We start from the raw sequence: 23,491 nt of genomic DNA, 5'->3' as shown, positions 1-23,491 counted from the left end.
ATCACATGATAGAGCAGCACTTGGTATTGTGTTTGTATGCCCTCCTTCCTGTTTCCTCGGCTCTGTAGCGTGGGGTTGGTTTGGGGGCATCATCCTCATGTCCCAGATCCTCAACCTCTTCCCGAGTGTAGCCCAGGATGACAGGTGGGACAGGGCCCTCCACAAAGACAACCAATCCACTCACGTCCTCCTCATCATCCTCATGCCCCACAGCCTCAACCTTTTGCTCAGTGTAGCCCAGAAAGGGTTCAGTCTCAGATCCAAGAACAGGAGATTGGAGAACAATCTCCTCCTCACCCGAGTCAGAAATAATCACCCGCTCCACCTCCACCAACTCTCTATCATCCTCATGGCCCAGACCCTCCCTCTCTGACTTTACCTCAGTGTAGCCCAGGAAGGTCAGTGTGACAGTGCCCTCCACAAAGTCTACCTGACCTACTCCTGTATCCTTGTCCATCTCATCATCTTCATAGCCCAGATCCTCAACCTTTTCCTCAGTGTAGCCCAGGTCGGTCGGTCGGATAGGGCCCTCCACAATTTCCACCACTCTTATTTCTATCTCCTCGTCCATCTCATCATCCTCATGCCCCACAACCTCAACTTCTTCCTCAGTGTAGCCCAGGGTTGTAGGTGCAGCAGGTCCTCCACATTGTCCACCTCCTCTTCCATCCCACCACCAACCTCTATCTTCTCCTCTGCCTTCTGTTGTGGTACAACTGGGATCTCATCCAGCAGCACTTGCATCCCGACATCGTTGATGACACTAAGGAGCTGTCCCAGCTCCTCAGCAGAAGGCTGCCCCTCTGCCCCACCGATGTGGTGGACGCTCTTCCTGCTGTCATTGAACACCGTCTCCCCCAAGGCCCTGGGTGCTCCAGACACGGGCACCACAGACCTGATCTTGGTGACCCCTGTCTTTGAATCCCTCTCCACCTGCACTGCAACCATCCCCAGCACTGCAACACAGAGGGAGAAATTATACTGGGCAATATAACAGTCAAGTCACTATATTTGGAATCATGGTCAGAGCATGGATTACCTGGACTATAGAAACATAAAATATTAATGTTATATTCTACCCATACCACCACTCAAATTCTATCAATATAGCCTTTCCCCTAAAGGAAGGCCTACATTACCAGTAGGTGAAGGGCGAGGAGGCACATTTTTGTGGCATATGTCAGAGCCCTCTTTGCTAATGTCAGCCTGCACAACATGAGTAAACAGCACAAGGTCAATGTGCAGGCTCACAGTGCACAACCCAGTACCCTTTCCACTCTCCATAGCCCCCAGCATGCATAAGAAATGTACCAAGAGAAACAAAGTGGCCTAAATATAACTATCGCCTGCATTCTGCTCCAGCCCTTCAACCCAGCCAGCCACATCGTTAAGCCGTACCCTGGAGGCAAAACCCAGCCACAGGAACAGATATTGAGAAAAATATGGAGAGAAATACATTTTCCCTCATAGTGAAGGTATGTTTAGATTTTCACTGTGGCTGGGCCCGTCCCAAATCAATGGTGTGGATGATGGTGAGCACTATCATATTTCTGTGGTGGAATCCTCCCCAAACAGTACCTGATCGACCTTCCAGTCCATTCTCATGGAGAACCCTCTCCATTACTGGCCCCGGGAGCTGACCCCCAGCAGCTCTGACGATGACTAAAAGATAAAGATACAGCTAATACAAAACCAATGTACTTTCCATATACAAATGATAATGTGCTGAGCAACAATCATGCATTTGAGTTATATCATAGCAATTATAAAATAATCACAGCTGTGGCTTCATTCTGTCACCCTGATTACATTAGTGTCAGTCAGAAAGAGATGAAAGAACATTCACATGCAGGATGGTCTAAGAGAAAGTGAGAACAAACGAGATATCCAGGCCTAGAGCTAAATAACCATGCAGGTGAAGCTTACCTTGTATCTCACCCTCTTCAATGTCAGCCTATGGGGAAACAGAGGAGACTATTTTAAGTGGAACCCCTGGTCCAATTGGTCCTACAGTCACTGTCTCCCCCAAACACTTTCCTCTTCATCCCTTATCTCTCTCAGGCCCTGCGCACTGGCATAAATATGTCACAGTAACCATTAGAGCAGTGTGGCGCTGGGCTCAGCTTCGTGTTAGAGTGTTAGAGAGGAATACACACTGAACTTCCTTACCAAGTGTTAGTGTGAGCTAAAGATGGACCAGACATGAACCTGAATGTAAAAGTTCAAGTAATGGCCAGTATATTATATACACTGAGTGTACCTGCTTTTTCCATGACATAGACTGACTAGGTGAATCCAGGTCAAAGTTATGATCCCTTATTGATGTTACCTTTCCTAAATTAGCCATGGATGGAGATAAGGATTTGGACTTGTGGTTTTACTTAATTCTCCATGCTGGACAATGATTATAACGGAGATTCTGATCCAACCATAAATTCATACATTGTGCCCCTGGACTGAGAGGATGGAAGTTCAATATGTAGCTAGATGTAGAAGGCTAATGTTAACTAGCTAATCGTTGCCCATGAAGGGAAGCATTTTAGCCAGGTAGCCTAAGGCAACAAAAAATACAAGTGTGTACTGTATGACAGAGTCATAGATCGTTTCGTCAACAGGAAAGAGAGCAGGATGACATTGGTGTTTCTCTACAGGTAGGGTGAGTCAACATGTTTTTTCCACTTTTGTGCACACACCCACAACACACCCACACACACACACACACACGCATCTCACATCAAAGCTCACTCACATGAACAGCCACATCATATTTAACTTACATTAATTGGACTAAATAGTTTTTGGTATATTTTAGTTGTCACTGTATTAGACGAAGCAGAGGTGATTTGATGATGTTGAAATGTTGAAGTTGAAATGGTGTTGGAATAGTGGAGGCAGCTCCTGTTTTCTTTGTGTCTTGCGGTAACTACATGGTTCTAAATCAACAGTTGTTTAGTAGACTTCACCGGACAGATCTTGCTCTCTGGTTTGTGATGATAAAAAGGTGTGGTTTAATTATTCTGCCACTGTATCTTCTTATTGTCTCTGCCTTAGGCCTATATATCACAGTGGCAAGGCATATGAACTAACAGGTTATAGAGCAAACAACGCAATTGTCACTTTATTCTGGCTTGGCTTCCCCAGTGACTGCTACTGGTGCAATGCTTTCAACACCTTGTAGTCCATGCCCCGAAGAATTGAGGCTGTTCTGAGGGGAAAAGGAGGTGCAACTCAATATTAGGAAGGTGTTCCTAATGTTTTATACACTCAGTGTATGTTCCCCTGTAGAGTTCACAGTTGGTACGGGGTCAAAGTCCTGTCAGTCAATAGCCAGACACCCTTTAGGGCTCCCCCAATGTGGAGGGCTATAACGTCACTAAATGTCAGAGTCAGTTTTCCATTGGGTAGCATACATACACTCCTACTTTAAAACAGGGGATCCCCCAATGTGGAGGGCTATAATGTCAGAGTCAGTTTTCCAAGGGTAGGCAAATACACTAAATGTCAATCTTTAAAATAGGTCATAACCCAATGTGGAGGGCTATAACGTCACTAAATGTCAGAGTCAGTTTTCCATTGGGTGATACATACACTCCTACTTTAAAACAGGGTGATCGGCAAAGATTGCAACTGTACTGTGGTTTGATTTCCAAAGGGAGGCAAAAACCAATCTGTTGAAAACTGAATCATAACTGCATGAACAACGGGATACTTCACTAAAGAGAGGATTGGTTTCTGCTGAACATCAATCTGTAGGATCAAGAGGCTTAGTGAGGGAAAAGATCTTCAACTGCTGTTAGTTGTGAAAAATCTGCTATTTATATTACACAGTTCCAAACTGAATCAGCTGTTATTGATGTAAAAACATTGAGTAAAACACACCATTGGGCCTAAAAAAGCATACTGAACATAAATATAAACACACACGCAACTTTCAATGTTTTTACTGAGTTACAGTTCATAGAAGGAAATCCATCAATTGAAATAAATTCATTAGGCTCTAATCTATGGATTTCACATGACTGGGCAGGGGTGCAGCCATGCATGGGCCTGTCATTGAAAATAGGCCCACCCACTTTGTTCCAGGTCCACCCAATGGGGAGCCAGGCCCAGCCAAAAAAAAATCAGAATGAGTTTTTCCTCACAAAAGGGCTTTATTACAGACATAAAAACTCCTCAGATGGCCCCACAGGTGAAGAAGCCGGATGTGGAGGTCCTGGACTGGCGTGGTTACGTCTGCAGTTGTGAGGACTGTTGGATGTACTGCCAAATTCTCTAAAACGATGTTGAAGGCGGCTTAAGGTAACAGCGCTGGTGGACATTCCTGCAGTCAGCATGCCAATTGCATGCTTTCTCAAAACTTGTGGCGTTGTGTGACAAAATTGCACAATTTAGTGGCCTTTTCTTGTCCCCAGCACAAGGTGCACCTGTGTAATGATCATGCTGTTTAATCAGCTTTTTGATATGCCACACCTGTCAGGTGGATGGATTATCTTGGAAAAGGAGAAATGCTTACTTTCCATATTGTGTTAATAATTTTGTTCAGTGTATAATGGGGAAAATCTGCTAAGATATTTAATATGGCACAGAGGTATTTTAGTTGATTGAGTATATTAAAAATCAGATTGAAACGCAGGTTCTCGGAATGTCTCTGCTTTCTCCACTTGCCTGGCTGTGGTTCTGGGCATTGGTGACTGTGTAGCTTGTGGATTCAATGACCTCCACTATATCCTCTTCAGTTGGCAACCTAATACACACACATTCACACAATGATGACCGTAACACCCCATGACACATGAAACCAACACATTAACATACAAACCCATTCACACATACAATACATACATGCAGAGGCATGACTACAGTTCAGGGGAGGGTCAGTATCAAGTGCTTTATGTAAGAGATATAAAAACATCTGAGCATATCAACTCCCTCAGCCAACAGGCATGGGGAGTGATAGATTGTGTGTGTGTGTGCCGTGGGTGTCTCACTCCTCTGTGTAGTTCTCAGCGCTGTGCCCAGGGACAGGCTGGGGGTTCTCGCTCAGCCACTGGTCCCTCAAGGACTTCCGCTGTGAGGAGAGATTTGGAGAGAGAGAGAGGGGGATGGAGGGAGGGAGAGAGGGATGGAGAGAGAAAGAGGGTTGGTGACTATGACTAGGGTCTGCTATGTCCTGTGCAGTTAGCATATGCATGAAACGGCCTATGCTCTGAGCCATCTCTCACAGCATGCAGCTTCCCCACCTGCCAGCTCATCAGTTCAAAACAAGCCTATTCTCTCAAAATCCCCATAGCAAAAGAAGCTAACAAAAACAAAAGCCTTCTGTCTCTATGAATACTGAAACGGTTATCCAGTATGCAGTAACCAAAACAAACAGCCCCTAGACACAGAGCTCTGGCTGCCATTTTGGATCTCCAGCAGGATGAGTGAGGCCAAGAGCCTGGTGTTGTCTGTGAGGGAGAAACTGCCCCCACTCCGGATCCCTCACAGGGAGGGCTCAGAGAGCCACACGTCCTCAAACCCGGGTGTAGGCTTGATCACAAGGGGTTTGATTGAGACTGACAATAATAAACCTGACCATGTTTATTTAGAGAGTGTTTGTAAATGGACCAACCTACATTAGCTGCGACTCAGTTAGTTGCTTTCAACCTTTGAAGCAGAAACCTTCCAGAGCCCAGAGGTACAGTAAAGGAGGGGTCCTCCTTTCATTCTAACTCAGGTATGACAACACCAAGCTGAGGGGTGAACATAGTCCTACCTGGCTCCAAGCCTCATCAATTAGTCATACGACAATGTGGGGAGTGTGAGAGGAAGCTAAGCAACAACAACAGACAGACGGTGGTGACAATGACACAACATTAGATTGGAGTGGTGGTGACACTAAGTGGGCCTTGTTCACAACTATTTGCCAAGACAACCTTTTGGATGGAACGTATGTGGACCAGTCTCTTACTGTGCTCAGAGTCAGAAAAGAAATGTAAGACAGGAGGGGAAGTGAGCTGTGCATACAGAGATGCTCTAACTGCTGGGCTGACTGGGAACACGAGACTGTTCTCACACTTCACACTGAGGAAGAAGAAGGACAACTCTCTTTCCTCTGCCATGTGTAAGGCTGGTGCCGCCAGCACAGCACACATCCTCAGGCAAACCCAGTAATGTAGAGTAGACTGTTTGTGTGGGCGGCTGCCTGAGTGATATGTGTTGATGGAGCGGTTCTTGCCACTCCACCGCTGATCTGACGTGAAGGAGTTAATGGGGTCCAACAGGGATCAGTGCTGGTGGTCCCAGTGGAGGAGAGAGTTACTGACAAAGATCAACACAATGCACAGCTCTCTCTCTCTCTCACTCTGACTCACTCTCTCCCTATTTCTCTACAACCACCTCATCATTTCAGTTCCTCTCTTTCATGTGATTTCTCTCTCTGTTACAGACATCATGGTAGCAGAGGTTATGGTAGCAGAGGTCATGGTAAGATGATGAGCAGAAGAGAGTTGAACAGGAAGGAGGGAAAAAAAGAATAGAATAGAGGAATAGAGAATGCCTTAGGACACCTCATGGTGTTGGGGATGTTGTCTGGTGTTATGGAGCTAATTGAGTTTATCATCACACAGGAGGGCTCAACCCTGGGCATGTGAACCAGCTGCCAGACATGTGGCTCCCTGCAACAGGACAACAGGGAAGGACAGACAGACAGATCCAGACAGACCTTGTGCTGGGCCTGCGTCAGCCACTCCTCCTCCATCTCCCTCCTTGCTTTCTCGTCGTCCTGCTGCTTACGTCGCTTGTCCTGGTGATGGGAGAAGAAGAGAAAGAGAACAACTAAAAGAGAGATTTAGGGTTGAGTGGAGGTAGAGATATACTTATGTTTCTGAACCTAATGAGGAGCACTTCCTGTTATTAAGCATCTCAGACGAGTCCCACAGCTCACACTGCTTTCAAGCTCTATTGAGATAGTCATAGTTGTCATTTGAATGATGCTAGTGAAGGAGAAGATAACAGCACAACTACAGTACTGTATATCTTATTACAGTATAACTGAAAAGCGGTGACAGTAGATCACAGTGACAAGCCCCATAGACATATATGCTGTTGACCGGTGGAACAGCTGGTTCTTAAAGGTCAAAGTGCAGAGAAACGGAGATGAAGCGGAGGCAAGGCTAGGAGCACGTGGGCATGCCAGCACTCCATCTTCATCAGCTAGTCTGACAGTAACACACATATCACACATACTGCACATTCATGTTCTGTTATGAGGAGCGGTTCACTCCCATACATTAGCACCAATCCAGGCCTGAGACTGCTATCCCTTTGGACTTCTCATAGTTTCCCCAACATCCCTCCTTTCAAAAGCAACTGCAATTAGATTACGCTAAACAGAAGGGCTAATTTAGATCAGAATTTCATTAACGATTTTGGTCTAACCTAATTCAGTAAGAACTGTGTTGGGGCGTAACATGTGGGAGTTGGCTAGACCCCAATGCATCAAAGAAAGACAGGATAAAGCATGGAGGGAAGGCACGAGCATTGTGTGTGTGTGTGTGTGTGTGTGTGTGTGTGTGTGTGTGTGTGTGTGTACTGTATCTTAATGCTCAAGGTCCCTGTAGTGTTTAACCCTGCTGATGAGATCAGTAGTGGCCCTGCTGAAGCAAACACCATGCAACCCAATTGAATTATTCAAACATGGACAGACCTGGGGAGAGCAGGTATGTGATGTAGATGTACATGGCTGAGGAGCAGGTATGAGCATGGCTGAGGGAGAGCAGGTATGTGATGTAGATGTACATGGCTGAGGGAGAGCAGGTATGTGATGTAGATGTACATGGCTGAGGGAGAGCAGGTATGTGATGTAGATGTGATGTAGATGTACATGGCTGAGGGAGAGCAGGTATGTGATGTGGATGTACATGGCTGAGGGAGAGCAGGTATGTGATGTAGATGTACATGGCTGAGGGAGAGCAGGTATGTGATGTGGATGTGGAGAGCAGGTATGTGATGTAGATGTACATGGCTGAGGGAGAGCAGGTATGTGATGTAGATGTACATGGCTGAGGGAGAGCAGGTATGTGATGTGGATGTACATGGCTGAGGGAGATGCATGGCTGAGGGAGAGCAGGTATGTGATGTAGATGTACATGGCTGAGGGAGAGCAGGTATGTGATGTGGATGTACATGGCTGAGGGAGAGCAGGTATGTGATGTAGATGTACATGGCTGAGGGAGAGCAGGTATGTGATGTAGATGTACATGGCTGAGGGAGAGCAGGTATGTGATGTAGATGTACATGGCTGAGGGAGAGCAGGTATGTGATGTAGATGTATGGCTGAGGGAGAGCAGGTATGTGATGTGGATGTACATGGCTGAGGGAGAGCAGGTATGTGATGTGGATGTACATGGCTGAGGGAGAGCAGGTATGTGATGTAGATGTACATGGCTGAGGGAGAGCAGGTATGTGATGTGGATGTACATGGCTGAGGGAGAGCAGGTATGTGATGTAGATGTACATGGCTGAGGGAGAGCAGGTATGTGATGTAGATGTACATGGCTGAGGGAGAGCAGGTATGTGATGTAGATGTACATGGCTGAGGGAGAGCAGGTATGTGATGTAGATGTACATGGCTGAGGGAGAGCAGGTATGTGATGTAGATGTACATGGCTGAGGGAGAGCAGGTATGTGATGTAGATGTACATGGCTGGGGGAGATATCCATCATATACGCATAATGTATAGTACATGTCAATGTGCTCTGTGTGGGTTGTGTGCCTAATGCTAGAATGTCTTTAATTGTGTTGAGTTCTGCAGAATGTGAGGTTAAAAAGGGTAACTATTTACAGATCACTGCTTGGATGCAGAGTAAAAACCTCTCAGCCCTGACCGTTGTTGTGCGTCTTTATCAATGCACAAGTTCAAATACATTTGTAAGGTGGAACTAAATCCCTGAGACTCACCTCTATAGCCTGCACTCTCTGCTGGTACTTCTCTGCCTCGTCCATGTTGGGTCTACAACACAAGAACACAGAGGAGAGTTATAATTACTTTATCCTACTGTAGCAGTCCAGAAAACTGTTCATCATTTAAATGAAACTCAATTATTTAAAGTTGTTCCACACATATTTAGTGAAAGCGCAGAACTGATTTTCAATTCCCCTCGCTGCGGGACAGTGGATGAGAGAGTGTGATGATGTGATGCCTGATCCTAGATCAGTCATATATCAAAGCAGTGCAGAGGCTTATCATGGAGAGACTGCTACACTACTGTATTCTGTCATGTACTGGGTCCTTTGGGTGTTGTCCTGTCATCCTTCAAACCACCAACTACATGCTCATATTATTATACACTTTCCACAGAGGTGACTGGAAAACTGCCTGTACTTGATATGATACTACATATAATTCTTATATAATTATTTTCTAAAACCCTAAGTGAGAGAGCAGAGAGGAACTGGGAGAAGGGAGAGCACATAGCAGCCTTTGATGCTGAGTTGCTGAGCTCCCAACAGTAATAAGGCTGATTGAAATGAAAGGAACGATTGATTCCTGGAGCAGCAACCTCACACACACATAAAGTGTATGAGAAGAGGGAGGAACACAGAGGCTGAGGAGAGGACTATGGATCAGTTTGACTTACAGTAAGAGTGGGAGGGGAGAGCTGCTCTCAGAAGATGTATTCGGGTTCACACTGCCTTTCCCCCTCTGTTTTCACTCCAGTCATACGTTATCATCAACTGTAAATAAAACGCTGTAAACCAACCTGTCACAGCTTTGATCATCACTGACATGACAATGACACTAGTCCAGAATGTACTACAGAGTGTACTACAGAGTGTGCTCCAGTACAGAGTGTACTACAGAGTGTGCTCCAGTACAGAGTGTACTACAGAGTGTACTACTCTACAGAGTGCACTACATAGTGTACTAATCTACAGAGTATTACTACAGAGTGTACTACAGTACAGCGTGTACTACAGAGTGTACTACACGAGAGTGTACTACGTAGTGTACTACACAATAGTGTACTACAGTACAGAGTATTACTACAGAGTGTACTACAGAGTGTACTACAGAGTGTACCACAGTACATAGTGTACTACAGAGTGCACCCCAGTACAGAGTATTACTACAGAGTGTACTACACTACATAGTGTATTACAGAGTGTACTACAGTACAGAGTATTACTACAGAGTGTACTACACTACATAGTGTACTACACTACAGAGTATTACTACAGAGTGTACTACACAACAGTGTATTAATACAGAGTGTTCTACACTACAACCAGGGCTGGTAGGGCTGGTAGGGCTGGTAAAACCTTGGATCATTGCTATTCTAACTTCCGCGATGCATATAAGGCCCTTCCCCGCACTCCTTTCGGAAAAGCTGACCACGACTCCATTTTGTTGATCCCTGCCTACAGACAGAAGCTAAAACAAGAAGCTCCGGCGCTGAGGTCTGTTGAACGCTGGTCCGACCAATCTGACTCCACACTCCAAGACTGCTTCCATCACGTGGACTGGGATATGTTCCGTATTGCGTCAGACAACAACATTGACGAATACGCTGATTCGGTGAGCGAGTTCATTAGAACGTGCGTTGAAGATGTCGTTCCCATATCAACGATTAAAACATTCCCAAACCAGAAACCGTGGATTGATGTCAGCATTCGCATGAAACTGAAAGCGCAAACCACTGCATTTAATCAGGGCAAGGTGACCGGAAACATGACCGAATACAAACAGTGTAGCTATTCCCTCCGCAAGGCAATCAAACAAGCTAAGCGTCAGTATAGAGACAAAGTAGAGTCGCAATTCAACGGCTCAGACACAAGATGTATGTGGCAGGGTCTACAGTCAATCACGGATTACAAAAAGAAAACCAGCCCAGTCACAGACCAGGATGCCTTGCTCCCAGGCAGACTAAATAACTTTTTTGCCCGCTTTGAGGACAATACAGTGCCACTGACACGGCCCGCAACCAAAACATGCGGACTCTCCTTCACTGCAGCCGAGGTGAGTAAAACATTTAAACGTGTCAACCCTCGCAAGGCTGCAGCCACAGACGTCATCCCCAGCCGCGCCCTCAGAGCATGCGCAGACCAGCTGGCTGGTGTGTTTACGGACATATTCAATCGATCCCTATCCCAGTCTGCTGTTCCCACATGCTTCAAGAGGGCCACCATTGTTCTTGTTCCCAAGAAAGCTAAGGTAGCTGAGCTAAACGACTACCGCCCTGTAGCACTCACTTCCGTCATCATGAAGTGCTTTGAGAGACTAGTTAAGGACCATATCACCTCCACCCTACCTGACACCCTAGACCTACTCCAATTTGCTTACCGCCCAAATAGGTCCACAGACGATGCAATCTCAACCACACTGCACACTGCCCTAACCCATCTGGACAAGAGGAATACCTATGTGAGAATGCTGTTCATCGACTACTGCTCAGCATTTAACACCATAGTACCCTCCAAGCTCGTCATCAAGCTCGAGACCCTGGGTCTCGACCCCGCCCTGTGCAACTGGGTACTGGACTTCCTGACGGGCCGCCCCCAGGTGGTGAGGGTAGGTAACAACATCTCCACCCCGCTGATCCTCAACACTGGGGCCCCACAAAGGTGCGTTCTGAGCCCTCTCCTGTACTCCCTGTTCACCCACGACTGCGTGGCCACGCTCGCCTCCAACTCAATCATCAAGTTTGCGGACGACACAACAGTGGTAGGCTTGATTACCAACAACGACGAGACGGCCTACAGGGAGGAGGTGAGGGCCCTCGGAGTGTGGTGTCAGGAAAATAACCTCACACTCAACGTCAACAAAACTAAGGAGATGATTGTGGACTTCAGGAAACAGCAAAGGGAACACCCCCCTATCCACATCGATGGAACAGTAGTGGAGAGGGTAGTACATTTTAAGTTCCTCGGCGTACACATCACAGACAAACTGAATTGGTCCACCCACACAGACAGCATCGTGAAGAAGGCGCAGCAGCGCCTCTTCAACCTCAGGAGGCTGAAGAAATTAGGCTTCTACAGACTTCTACAGATGCACAATCGAGAGCATCCTGTCGGGCTGTATCACCGCCTGGTACGGAAACTGCTCCGCCCACAACCGTAAGGCTCTCCAGAGGGTAGTGAGGTCTGCACAACGCATCATCCAGAAGGCGAGGTCAGTACAGGTGCATCAAAGCTGGGACCGAGAGACTGAAAAACAGCTTCTATCTCAAGGCCATCTGACTGTTAAACAGCCACCACTAACATTGAGTGGCTGCTGCCAACACACTGACTCAACTCCAGCCACTTTAATAATGGAAATTGATGGGAATTGATATACAATATATCACTAGCCACTTTAAACAATGCTACTTAATATAATGTTTACATACCCTACATTATTTATCTCATATGTATACGTATATATTGTACTCTATATCATCTACTGCATCCTTATGTAATACATGTATCACTAGCCACTTTAACTATGCCACTTTGTTTACATACTCATCTCATATGTATATACTGTACTCGATACCATCTACTGCATCTTGCCTATGCCGCTCTGTACCATCACTCATTCATATATCTTTATGTACATATTCTATATCCCTTTGCACTTGTGTGTATAAGGTAGTAGTTTTGGAATTGTTAGCTAGATTACTCGTTGGTTATTACTGCATTGTTGGAACTAGAAGCACAAGCATTTCGCTACACTCGCATTAACATCTGCTAACCATGTGTATGTGACAAATACAATTGGATTTGATTTGAGTATTACCTAAGAGTGTACTAGGGAGTATACTACACTACAGAATATTACTACAGAGTGTACTACACTACAGAGTATTACTACAGAGTGTACTGCACTACAGCGTATTACTACAGAGTGTACTACGGAGTGTACTACACTACAGAGTATTACTACAGAGTGTACTACACTAGAGTATTACTACAGTGTGTTCTACACTACAGAGTATTACTACAGAGTGTTCTACACTACAGAGTATTACTAAAGAGTGTACTAGGGAGTATACTACACTACAGAATATTACTACAGAGTGTACTACACTACAGAGTATTACTACAGAGTGTACTGCACTACAGCGTATTACTACAGAGTGTACTACGGAGTGTACTACACTACAAAGTATTACTACAGAGTGTACTACACTTGAGAGTATTACCACTTATAGCATAAGTGGTTAGAGATTGAGGATGGTTCTTTGGTGTCTGAGGGCTGCACAGCTACAGTGTGATATAGCCATAATCAGCCACACAGGGCTATTGTTAGTCCCAGGTGGGCATTGTAGTGAGGGTGACGGACGGCTCTAGAGGGGGTGTTGGTAAAGGGGGCGTTGTATTGACGGCAGGGCCGTGATGGAGAGGGAGGGGCTGTGACGTCTCACACCCAACACGGGGGTCATTAGTGGGCACTGTCACGGTGATGGAGTGCCACAGGCAGAGGTTCATTAGAAGAAGCACGAGGGCGCTGCCAACCCGGGGGACTCTCTTTGTCCAGATGATGGACGCCTTACACACTGCCAACCGCCAGCCATCACAGAGCCCCCCACACACACACACTCACTAGGACACCCCAGTCCTTCTGTGTCTGTCTGGGTACGACTGGCTGCTGCTGCTACCCTGGAGAGGGGGGGGTTGTTGCTGCTGTTTCTAGACACCATTTGTTGCATGGTATTCTCCTGGGAATCAGCTAATGTGATGTGTGCTGCTTATCATATCTCCTTAGAGAGAGATTTCCTGGGAGGACGTCAAGGAACCGGACCTTCCAGGGAGCTTCGCAGGGTTTCTGCTTAACTTAAATGTAACTTCCGAGGAGAAATGACTAGGGCCAAAGGGACAGAAACTTTCCATGCATCAAATGTCCCTGTACACTGTACTGTAACTCAGCCCCTTGAGATGACCCTGACCTGAAAGAGAGAGATAGAGGAAAGAGCGACACCTGGGTCCTCTGTGACCTGAGGGGAAAACACAATGTACTTCCAACAGCTACAAATCGAGCACAGTCCCTGCAACCCTTTTCCACTGAGCGGAGTCTTGGAACGGGACCAACATGGAATGTAAGCACAGATACTGAGGCTGGTGTTTGGGTGTCCCTCACCTGTCCCCACTCTGTCACTGAGCTCTCTCGCTCTGTCGCTCTGTCACTGAGCTCTCTCTCTCGCTCTGTCACTGAGCTCTCTCTCTCTCTCTGAGCTCTCTCTCTCTCTCTGTCACTGAGCTCTCTCTCTCTCTCTGTCACTGAGCTCTCTCTCTCTCTCTGTCACTGAGCTCTCTCTCTCTCTCTGTCACTGAGCTCTCTCTCTCTCTCTCTCTCTCTCTCTCTCTCTCTCTCTCTCTCTGTCGCTCTCTCTCTCTCTCTCTCTCTCTCTCTCTCTCTCTCTGTCACTCTCTCTCTCTCTCTCTCTGTCTCTCTCTCTCTCTCTCTCTCTCTCTGTCACTCTCTCTCTCTCTCTCTCTCTCTCTCTCTCTCTCTCTCTCTCTCTCTCTCTCTCTCTCTCTCTCTCTCTCTCTCTCTCTCTCTCTCTCTCTCTCTCTCTCTCTCTCTCTCTCTCTCTCTCTCTCTCTCTCTCTCTCTCTCTCTCTCTCTCTCTCTCTCTCTCTCTCTCTCTCTCTCTCTCTCTCTCTCTCTCTCTCTCTCTCTCTCTCTCTCTCTCTCTCTCTCTCTCTCTCTCTCTCTCTCTCTCTCTCTCTCTCTCTCTCTCTCTCTCTCTCTCTCTCTCTCTCGTCAGCAGAGAGGAGTGCTCACGGAACATGGAGTGCCCACTCAGGCTGAACTGATTTCTCTCCAGCTGTGGGTGAGATCCAGGGACGGCGTGAGTGTGTTGTGTGTGTGTGTGTGTGTCACATTGAGTGTCTCACAGGGGAACACCGATAGTATGTACAGAAAGGTGGGGGATGTAAATGGGTGGGTGATGTGTGTGTGGGAGAGAGATAGATAGATCTGACCTGTGTTTCTCAGCCAGAAACAACTGCAAGACGTCTGACAGTCAGCGCCTTATGTTCTCCAAGGGGGTTGGAAATCTCCTCTGTGTTTTCCGCTTAAGGCACGGCTCACTGAATGTGACTGTGAGACTGGAGGGGGGGAGGAACACAGAGATATTTACACCAGTAGCACAGCAGGAGGCACATTCTGTAGCCTGACACCATACAGTACAGTATGCATTACTGATGCATACAGAAATAGTTTAAATGCTTTACACATTCAGTATTACTGTAATCACTATGCTGTACGAACAATACTCAAGAAGAGCACTGCCCATATGTTTGGAATAGTGGGTGGAAACATAGGGGAAAATGTAACATGTAAATGTTACTCCTCCATATGGAACCCAGTTTATCACAGTGTGGAGGATCAGGATAACCTCACCCTGGAATCCTAACTATGTGGACGGGGCTGGAATGGATCTCTCCCTGGAGCTCCCCATGGACTCACTGTGGGGGAGACCAGACCAGCCCTGGGATGGGGGTCAATTGGTCTCCAGGATTTCTGGTATACATTAAGTTGAGTGCCAGGAGTTTTTCCTGACTGTGTGATCTACCCAGGAAAAGACTTGGCCTTAGTTGTGGCTATAACTAGGGAGCAGATTTTTTTCTGGCCAGGTCCCATGATCTGGGAAAAACTCCTGGCCCTAAATGCATCGTAATCGCAATCGTTAGTGTAAAAACAAGAAATGGCCAATGTGGTCTGGCCACTGGTCTTCATGGCACATCCAGTCCACAGAGTGAGACAAACTCAGACCCTGACACTTAGCCATATTCTACATGGGGGTGAGAGTCAGCCAGTCCAGAGAGAAAGCGATTCTCTGTCCCAGAAACCAGTCATGTACAAAAGTTACACTGCTCCGCTCTCTAATGTATAATTCAGCACTAGGAAGGCATTCTATATGTCCCCCGGAATCGACTCGGTTTTTAAAGTTACTTTCTGTGTTGTTTTCCAAGTCCTCCTCTACTTCCCGTTGCTGAAAGCATGGATTCAATTGTTTATACTTTCGGTTTTTAATAAAGTGCAAGTGCTTTAAGTCGTTGTGGGTGTGCATGTCAGCATGCACTTGTTTGTTTGTGTGAATCTGTGTACGTGTGTTTGGTAGATTGAGTGCTGAAAGTATAGGGAGCCGTAAAAGTGACAGAATATGAGTGGAATCAGAAATATTTGATTTGAATGCCACAGAAGTGTAACTCATGGAGCATTCTTCCCCGAAATCAAAAGCAGGTCTGGAGGAGGAAGCTCACAGCTCTGTGACTGATGTGACGGTGGGAACTCTGGAGATGTGACAACGGTATAAACTCCCAGTGAGATTCTGGAGGTTATCAGGAAGCCACACATCTCTCCTGGTAAGTCAGTACACAGCTGTAGTCATACTAGCTAAATATTTTATTCACATCCAAAACATCTCTAAATGGGATGTAAGGCAGGGAATCAGGGAGATAATTGGCCTTAGCAGAGGTGTTCACCCAGCAACAATATTCATACACCAGTAACTATGGGATGTCCTGAACTCTGTAACCAACACCACCATTTCCAGGAACAGAGGTGCAGCTAACATTCCAGTACAATGAAGTCAACTAGAGAATACAGCACGTTCCATCGGAATCACTGTTGTCTAGACATACTGTAGAACTGTACTTGGCTCAGGACAGGAGAGCCCCAACCCTCCTCAGCCTGGCACATGATGGGCTGCTAGGAGCCAGGACTTCCAGGCCAGTACTCAGCTGATAGCACACAGCTTAGCAGGGGAGACTGACTCACATTAATGGACTCTCTGTTAGGGACTTCCACCTGGGCCGCGCACACACACACACACACACACACACACACACACACACACACACACACACACACACACACACACACACACACACACACACACACACACACACACACACACACAATGAAGCTCATGCCATGTTGAGGCCCAGATTGCAGGACATGTGTCTGTTGCCTACCAAGCATTTGCATTGTCATTGTGGATTACTTCATCATTGGGTTCAATTACCATCAGAGCTGTGCTTGGTAGCACAGATGGCTCATGTGTGCTCTGTTTGTTTGTCTGAGCCTCTCTGTCAACGTCTCTAATTAGAATAAGGAGAAACAGTATGCTGCTTCCCAACAGGAAGTAAGATGCAGCAATACACTCCATTTAATCTCACAAGAGCTCACACAGGAGCTCCACCTATCACGTGCATGTGTTCAAACACATTCAAACACGCATGCGCACGAACACACACACACACTTACTAACACACACACTTCACCAACTTTCCCTGGCACACACACTTGGATGGAAATGCTCTCTCACTTCTTAGCCTCTTAGAGCTACCCCCTACTATTTTCAATTTCCCCCTGAAGACATACCCAAATCTGACTGCCTGTAGCTCAGGCTCAGAACCAAGGATATGCATATTCTTGATTTCATTTGAAAGAAAACACTCTGACGTTTGAGTAAATGTGAAATGAATGTAGGAGAATATAACACAATAGATCTGGTTTAGAAAATACAATGAAAAAAACGTAAATAAAAAAACTTTTTTATTGTTGTATCATCATCTTTAAAATGAACAAGACAAAACAAACATTCAGATACGATGATGGGGACAATTTCAGTGAAAAACATAAGAGGGCAACAGTACTTGTGCAAGGATTCAAAATTATAACTTCCAAAATGAATGTGCTACATGACATTTATCATGAAGTCAACCAGGTGTCCCACACAAGTAGCCCAAATGTACCCAAGTGGCCAAATTGGTGAAGTTATACATTTTGAATGGAATAACTATATTCTAACACCCCCCCCCCAAAAAAAGAAATGGAGAAAAAACATGAAAAAATATATATACATTTACAAAATAACACTTTCAATATTTGGAAGACCCTCAGTCCTCTACACAATATTGTGCTGCTGATGCCAGGTGCCATAGCAGTCTCTTTATGATGTAAAGGAGAGGGTCACCAAGCATGTAGTGCAGGTGATGGGGGACTTCATTTTGCAAAGAACACAGCAAAGCCTCCATGCTGTGCCCTTTTGGCCCTGAGGCACATCTATGCCTGCAGAAATACATTTGGGCAGGTGAACACCACTTGTGGCAGGAGCTGGATGAACCAGCTTCAGTGGGGGATGGACACCTTGCCATTCGGAGTCAGTGTCACTGTGAAATAAAATGTTCAGTTAGAATAGTTTCACATATGAGCCCTGTATCAACAGGTATAATAAACAGATATATATAGAGTACATGGAACATAAGGTTGAATATATTATTATATACCTGCTAGATCTACTGTCTCATTTATATTATGACAGACCAGCTAGATCTACTGTCTTTTTTATATTACAACAGACCAGCTGTATCTACTGTCTTCATTTCACTTTGGCCATTGTTGTGGGCCTGCCCTCCCCTCAACAGCCTCAAATAGGCTATTTAATGTGGTGGTGGGGTGGGGCGGCAGACACACGCATCTCACATTTCATTACATTACATTTTTATATATTGCTACTAAAATGTTTAAAAATCACAAATCATATTTGTGATTAGCATGAGAAGAACTTACCAGTCCAAAATGATGTCCTCTCCGTTCAAAAAATATTCCTCCATTTGGGAATCGCTAAATTAATCGTCCTCCAACAATCTCTGTCTCACTTTCCCGATCAATTTCTTCTAAAATTGTGTGTACATCTGTATATCTAGAATTAGATTTAACTTTCCCTGACTTAGTCGCCATACTGATTGATATATAAACAGCTGAAGATACGCTTTACCAAAACAACGCTGTGCGTAACTCCGTAACTGCGTTGCTCCTTCCGGTGTGAAACTTCAATGGCGAATGACCCTCTTTACGCCAGAGTTCACTACATGGGTTGGTCTTCCAACACATAAACATTACATATTGCCGTTTACCTCAACTCATTGGCTATCTACCCAGCTAGAGTTCAAGACGATCAGTGGTCATTGGGTTCAAATACAGTCAATCAACGAAACAGCGGTCATATCATTGGTGCACAATGATGTCATTACTTGTTGTCTTCAAATCGGTTTCTTTCAGTCAATACGTCCCACGAAATGACCCATCAGGTTTGGTTGTGTTACAAACAAACCAGTTGATTGCAATGAAACCAAACATGACTGGAAAAGTCACGTTTAGTGTGTGTATTTACATCGAAAATGGAATGAGACGGAATTCACGACACAAGCGGTTCACAAAATGTTTCGTGTTAGGCTATAAAAATGGATTTTATCAAACAAAAGACCATTCATTGTGTAACAATGAGCATTGGGATTGCAAACAGAGGAAGATCGTCAAAGGTAAACAATTCATTTTATTGCAGTTTGTGATTTTGTTACGCCTGTACTGGTTGAAATAGTTGTTTTTTATGGGGCTCTATCCTCAGATAATCGCATCGTATTCTTCGTAAATCGTAAATCCTTTTTTAAATCTGACAACGCAGTTAGCAAGATTAGCAAAATTCTAGGCTTTCAAAACATGTGAGACACTTGTATTTTCATGAATGTTTAATATGACTATTTATGTAGCGATCACCGTATGTTGTCGAATTTCATCCCGCTAACGGGTACGGTGCGCAGAGGTTAACAGTTTTCCTAGAAAGAGTACTGAACTGTGTGCCGTTTATACTGAACAAAAATATAAACGCAACTTGTAAAGTGTTGGTCCCATGTTTCATGAGATGAAATAAAATATTTTCCATACGCACAAAAAGCTTATTTCTCTCAAATTGTGTGAACAAATGTGTTTATACCCCTTGCCATGATAATCTATCCACCTGACAGGTGTGGCATATCAAAAAGCTGATTAAACAGCATGATCATTACACAGGTGAACCTTCCACAGATGTCTCATGGTTTTAGGGAGAGTGCAATTGGCATGCTGACTGCAGAAATGTCCACCAGAGCTGTTGCCAGATAATTTAATGTTCGTTTCTCTACCATAAGCCGACTCCAAAGTTATTTCAGAGAATTTGGCAGTATATATAACCGCAGACCATGTGTATGGCTTCGTGTGGGCGAGTGATTTGCTGATGTCGACTTTCCGAACAGAGTGCCCCAGTGGCGGTGGGGTTATGGTATGGGCAGGTATAAGCTACTGACAACGAACACAATTGCATTTTATCGATGGCAATTTGAATGCACAGAGATACCGTGACAAGATCCTGAGGCCCATTGTCATGCCATTCATCCTCCACCATCAACTCATGTTTCACCATGATAATGCACAGTCCCGTGTTGCAAGGATCTGTACATGCTCGGGATCGACTTGTATGACAGCGTGTTCCAGTTCCCGTCAATATTTTGTAACTTCACACAGCCATTTTAGAGTTGTGGGACAACATTCCACAAGCCACAATCAACAGCCTGATCAACTCTATCAACTCTGTGTCACCCTGCATGAGGCAAATGGTGATCACACCCGATACGGACTTTTTCTGATCCACAACCCAATTTTTTAAAAGGTATTTGTGACCAACAGATGCACATCTGTATTCCCTGTCAGGTGAAATCCATAGATTAGGGCCTAATGATTTTATATCAGTTGACTGATTTCCTTGTATGAACTGTAAGTCGATACAATCTTTGAAATTGTTGCATGTTGTTTTTATGTTTTTGTTCAGTATAAATGCCTGTCCTATTGTCAATGGATGAAACAGGGTGGGAACATGAGACGTGACAGTGTGGTTGTGTTGAGCATAAACTGTTCAAGTATTCAGTTAATACGTGATCCAAACTCAGGTGTTCCCAAAACCTTTTGGCCCGTGACCCCATTTTGATGTAAAAAATGTTTTGTGACCCTACCATGTAAAAGAAGTAATGCAATCAACAGCCAATGTATACTTTTTTATTATTGAGCTATGACAGTTTATTACAAATCAGTCTGCCGGTACTTGTGACAGTATTTCAATCTGAAGGGAGTATGGTTTGAAGTAAATTAAATGCATCAGAAAGGTATAGGGAAGTTCAGAAGATCAGGGCCTGGTCTTGTCTACTCTGTTTTAATGTCCTGCGTGGCTTGTGGGCATGGTAGAAGGAAACAGAAGACACATACATGTTTCTTAGAGTGTTACCTTTCAGTGATGGGGTCATAATATTTTGTAGCTTAAACCGTTCAAACGATGGAGCCACATTTGTAGGAAGAAAACTGAAACTGCTCTGTTAATTACAACTGTATCTAGTGGCTACTGGAGGGTCCTGGCATAACCCCAGTTCCATGAACCAAGTTTCTCTCCCGAACTCATTTTCAAACCAGGCGAACCCTAGTTAGGGAAACGCTGTCCCAACTGCTGTGTATGTACAGTATGTCAGGCTGCATCCTCTTCCCTGCGGTACCTACCGTGCCAAATCAAAGCAATACCATAAGGAGGTGACTGAGCCTAGCTATAGTTAATGGGAACAGACCAGGGTACAAAATGATCAGATGCAGCCAACGCTTTCACCCCACCTCAATCCTCCACTGACATTACTGTCCATACACATGGATACACATGGACACTTGGCTGCATAAATAAGCAGTTAGAAACAATGTGCTCTAGATTGCATGAAGTGTTACTGTAGTCTGCAACAGCACATTGTTTGAATGGAATATTCTGCACAATGAGGGCCGAGAATACACAGTGTTGACCCAGGAAAATCTCATCTCATAAATAGTTAAAAAGCTGGGCTTTTAAAAGAATTGGTCAACTTGTTCGGTGGTCTACAAAATATGCATTCAGGGAGGTGGAAACGTGCTTTTCTGGGCTGCCTAGCACTCAATAGCTATGGCTCTGGTCTGTAGAATGTGGCCTATAAGCATGCCTGGTTAACTTTGAGAACCTGCTCTGCTCACATAGACTTCTCTCTACCTCTACCCAACACACACAACACCTCATCCTTTACACTGTTGACCATTATCATCACGTTATACAGTTCCATTAACAGCAGAGTTGTCATCACAATGGAGAGAAAAGCCATAGCACAATGAGTTAAAGCTGGTGAACCTTACGCTACTTTCAGTGATTCAGCCGTTCGTCCATGATCAGAATGAAACTACCCACAATGACCAATCAACATTACGGCATTACAGCGATTGCTGTCTGGCCGGCAACATCAAATTTAAAAGGCCTAATCCTCATTCAGTAATAAACACTCTAGCAATATAAGTTGACCGGGGTAGGGGTAGCCAAGTGGAAAGCATAGCCAGCCGTAGAGAAATGCTTATTGAAATTCTCAATTATAGTGGATATATGGGTGGTGAACGTGTTTCCTAGCCTCAGAGCAGTGGGCAGCTGGGAGGAGGTACTCTTATTCTCCATGGACTTTACAGTGTCAAATAACTTTTTGAGTTAGTACTACAGGATGCAAATTTCTGTTTGAAAAAGCTAGCCTTAGCTTTCCTAACTGCCTGTGTATATTTGTTCCTAACTTCCCTGAAAAGTTGCATATCACGGGGGCTATTCAATGCTAATGCAGAACGCCACAGGATGTTTTTGTACTGGTCAAGGGCAAACAGGTCTGGAGTGAACCAACGACTATATCTATTTTTGAAAGGGGCAAGCTTGTTGAGGAAGGCACTTTTAAAGAATAGCCAGGCATCATCTACTGACGGGATGAGGTCAATGTCATTCCAGGATACACCGGTCAATAGGAAAGGAATGCTCACAGAAGTGTTTTAGGGAGTGTTTGACAGTGATGAGGGGTGGTCGTTTGGTCGCAGACCCATTACGGATGCAAGCAATATGGCAGTGATCGCTGAGATCTTGATTGAAAACAGCAGAGGTGTATTTGAAGGGTGAGTTAGTTAGGATGACATCTATGAGGGTGCCCGTGTTTACGGATTTGGAGTTGTACCTGGTAGATTCATTGATCATTTGTGTGAGATTGAGGGCATCAAGCTTGGATTGTAGGATGGCCGGGGTGTCAAGCATGTCCCAGTTTAGGTCACCTAGTAGCACAAGCTCAGAAGATAGATGGAGGGCAATCAATTCACATATGGTATTGAGGGCACAGCTGGGGGCAGAGGGAGGTCTATAGCAAGCGGCAACAGTGAGAGACTTGTTTCTGGACAGGTGCATTTTTAGAATTGTTTGGGTACAGACTTGGATAGTAATACAGAACTCTGCAGACTATCTTTGCAGAAGATTGCAACACTGCCTCCTTTGGCAGTTCTATCTTGGCAGAAAATGTTATAGTTAGCGATGGAGATTTCAAGGTTTTTGGTGGTTTTCCTAAGCCAGGATTCAGACACGACTAAGACTGAGGTTGGCAGAGTGTGCTAAAACAGTGAGTAAAACAAATTTAGGGAGTAGGCTTCAAATGTTAACATGCATGAAACCAAGGCTTTTACGGTTACAGAAGTCAACAAATGAGAGCACCTGGGGAGTGGAGCTAGGCACTGCAGGACCTGGATTAACCTCTACATCACCAGAGGAACAGAGGAGAAGTAGGATAAGGGTACGGCTAAAGACTATGCGAACTGGCCGTCTAGCACGTCCGGAACAGAGAGTAAAA

At 45.1% G+C, this 23,491-nt stretch overlaps 1 protein-coding gene across 3 annotated transcripts in view; it reads right to left on the bottom strand.

The window, feature by feature from the left end:
- Positions 1-550: 550 nt before the first annotated feature.
- The window catches only part of LOC118384624 (palmdelphin-like), a 29,360-nt gene continuing 6,419 nt past the window's right edge, over positions 551-23,491 (bottom strand). The window contains exons 2-9 of one of the 3 annotated variants that reach the window (XM_052491234.1): positions 14,951-15,068; positions 8,942-8,993; positions 6,704-6,784; positions 4,989-5,068; positions 4,666-4,744; positions 1,927-1,954; positions 1,579-1,662; positions 551-956 (exon numbers count right to left, since the gene is read on the bottom strand). In XM_052491234.1, coding sequence (XP_052347194.1) covers positions 556-956; positions 1,579-1,662; positions 1,927-1,954; positions 4,666-4,744; positions 4,989-5,068; positions 6,704-6,784; positions 8,942-8,986 — 798 coding nt within the window. In that variant the 5' untranslated portion in view covers positions 8,987-8,993; positions 14,951-15,068 and the 3' untranslated portion in view covers positions 551-555. Of the gene's footprint in view, positions 957-1,578; positions 1,663-1,926; positions 1,955-4,665; positions 4,745-4,988; positions 5,069-6,703; positions 6,785-8,941; positions 8,994-14,950; positions 15,077-23,491 lie in introns of all 3 variants that reach the window. The other 2 variants (XM_052491233.1, XM_052491232.1) reach the window with 2 other exon arrangements.

This window comes from Oncorhynchus keta, chromosome 32 (genome assembly GCF_023373465.1).
Source record: "Oncorhynchus keta strain PuntledgeMale-10-30-2019 chromosome 32, Oket_V2, whole genome shotgun sequence".
NCBI lineage: Eukaryota > Metazoa > Chordata > Actinopteri > Salmoniformes > Salmonidae > Oncorhynchus > Oncorhynchus keta.
Note: the sequence above shows the minus strand (reverse complement) of the source record. Positions and strands in the feature narration are given on the sequence as shown.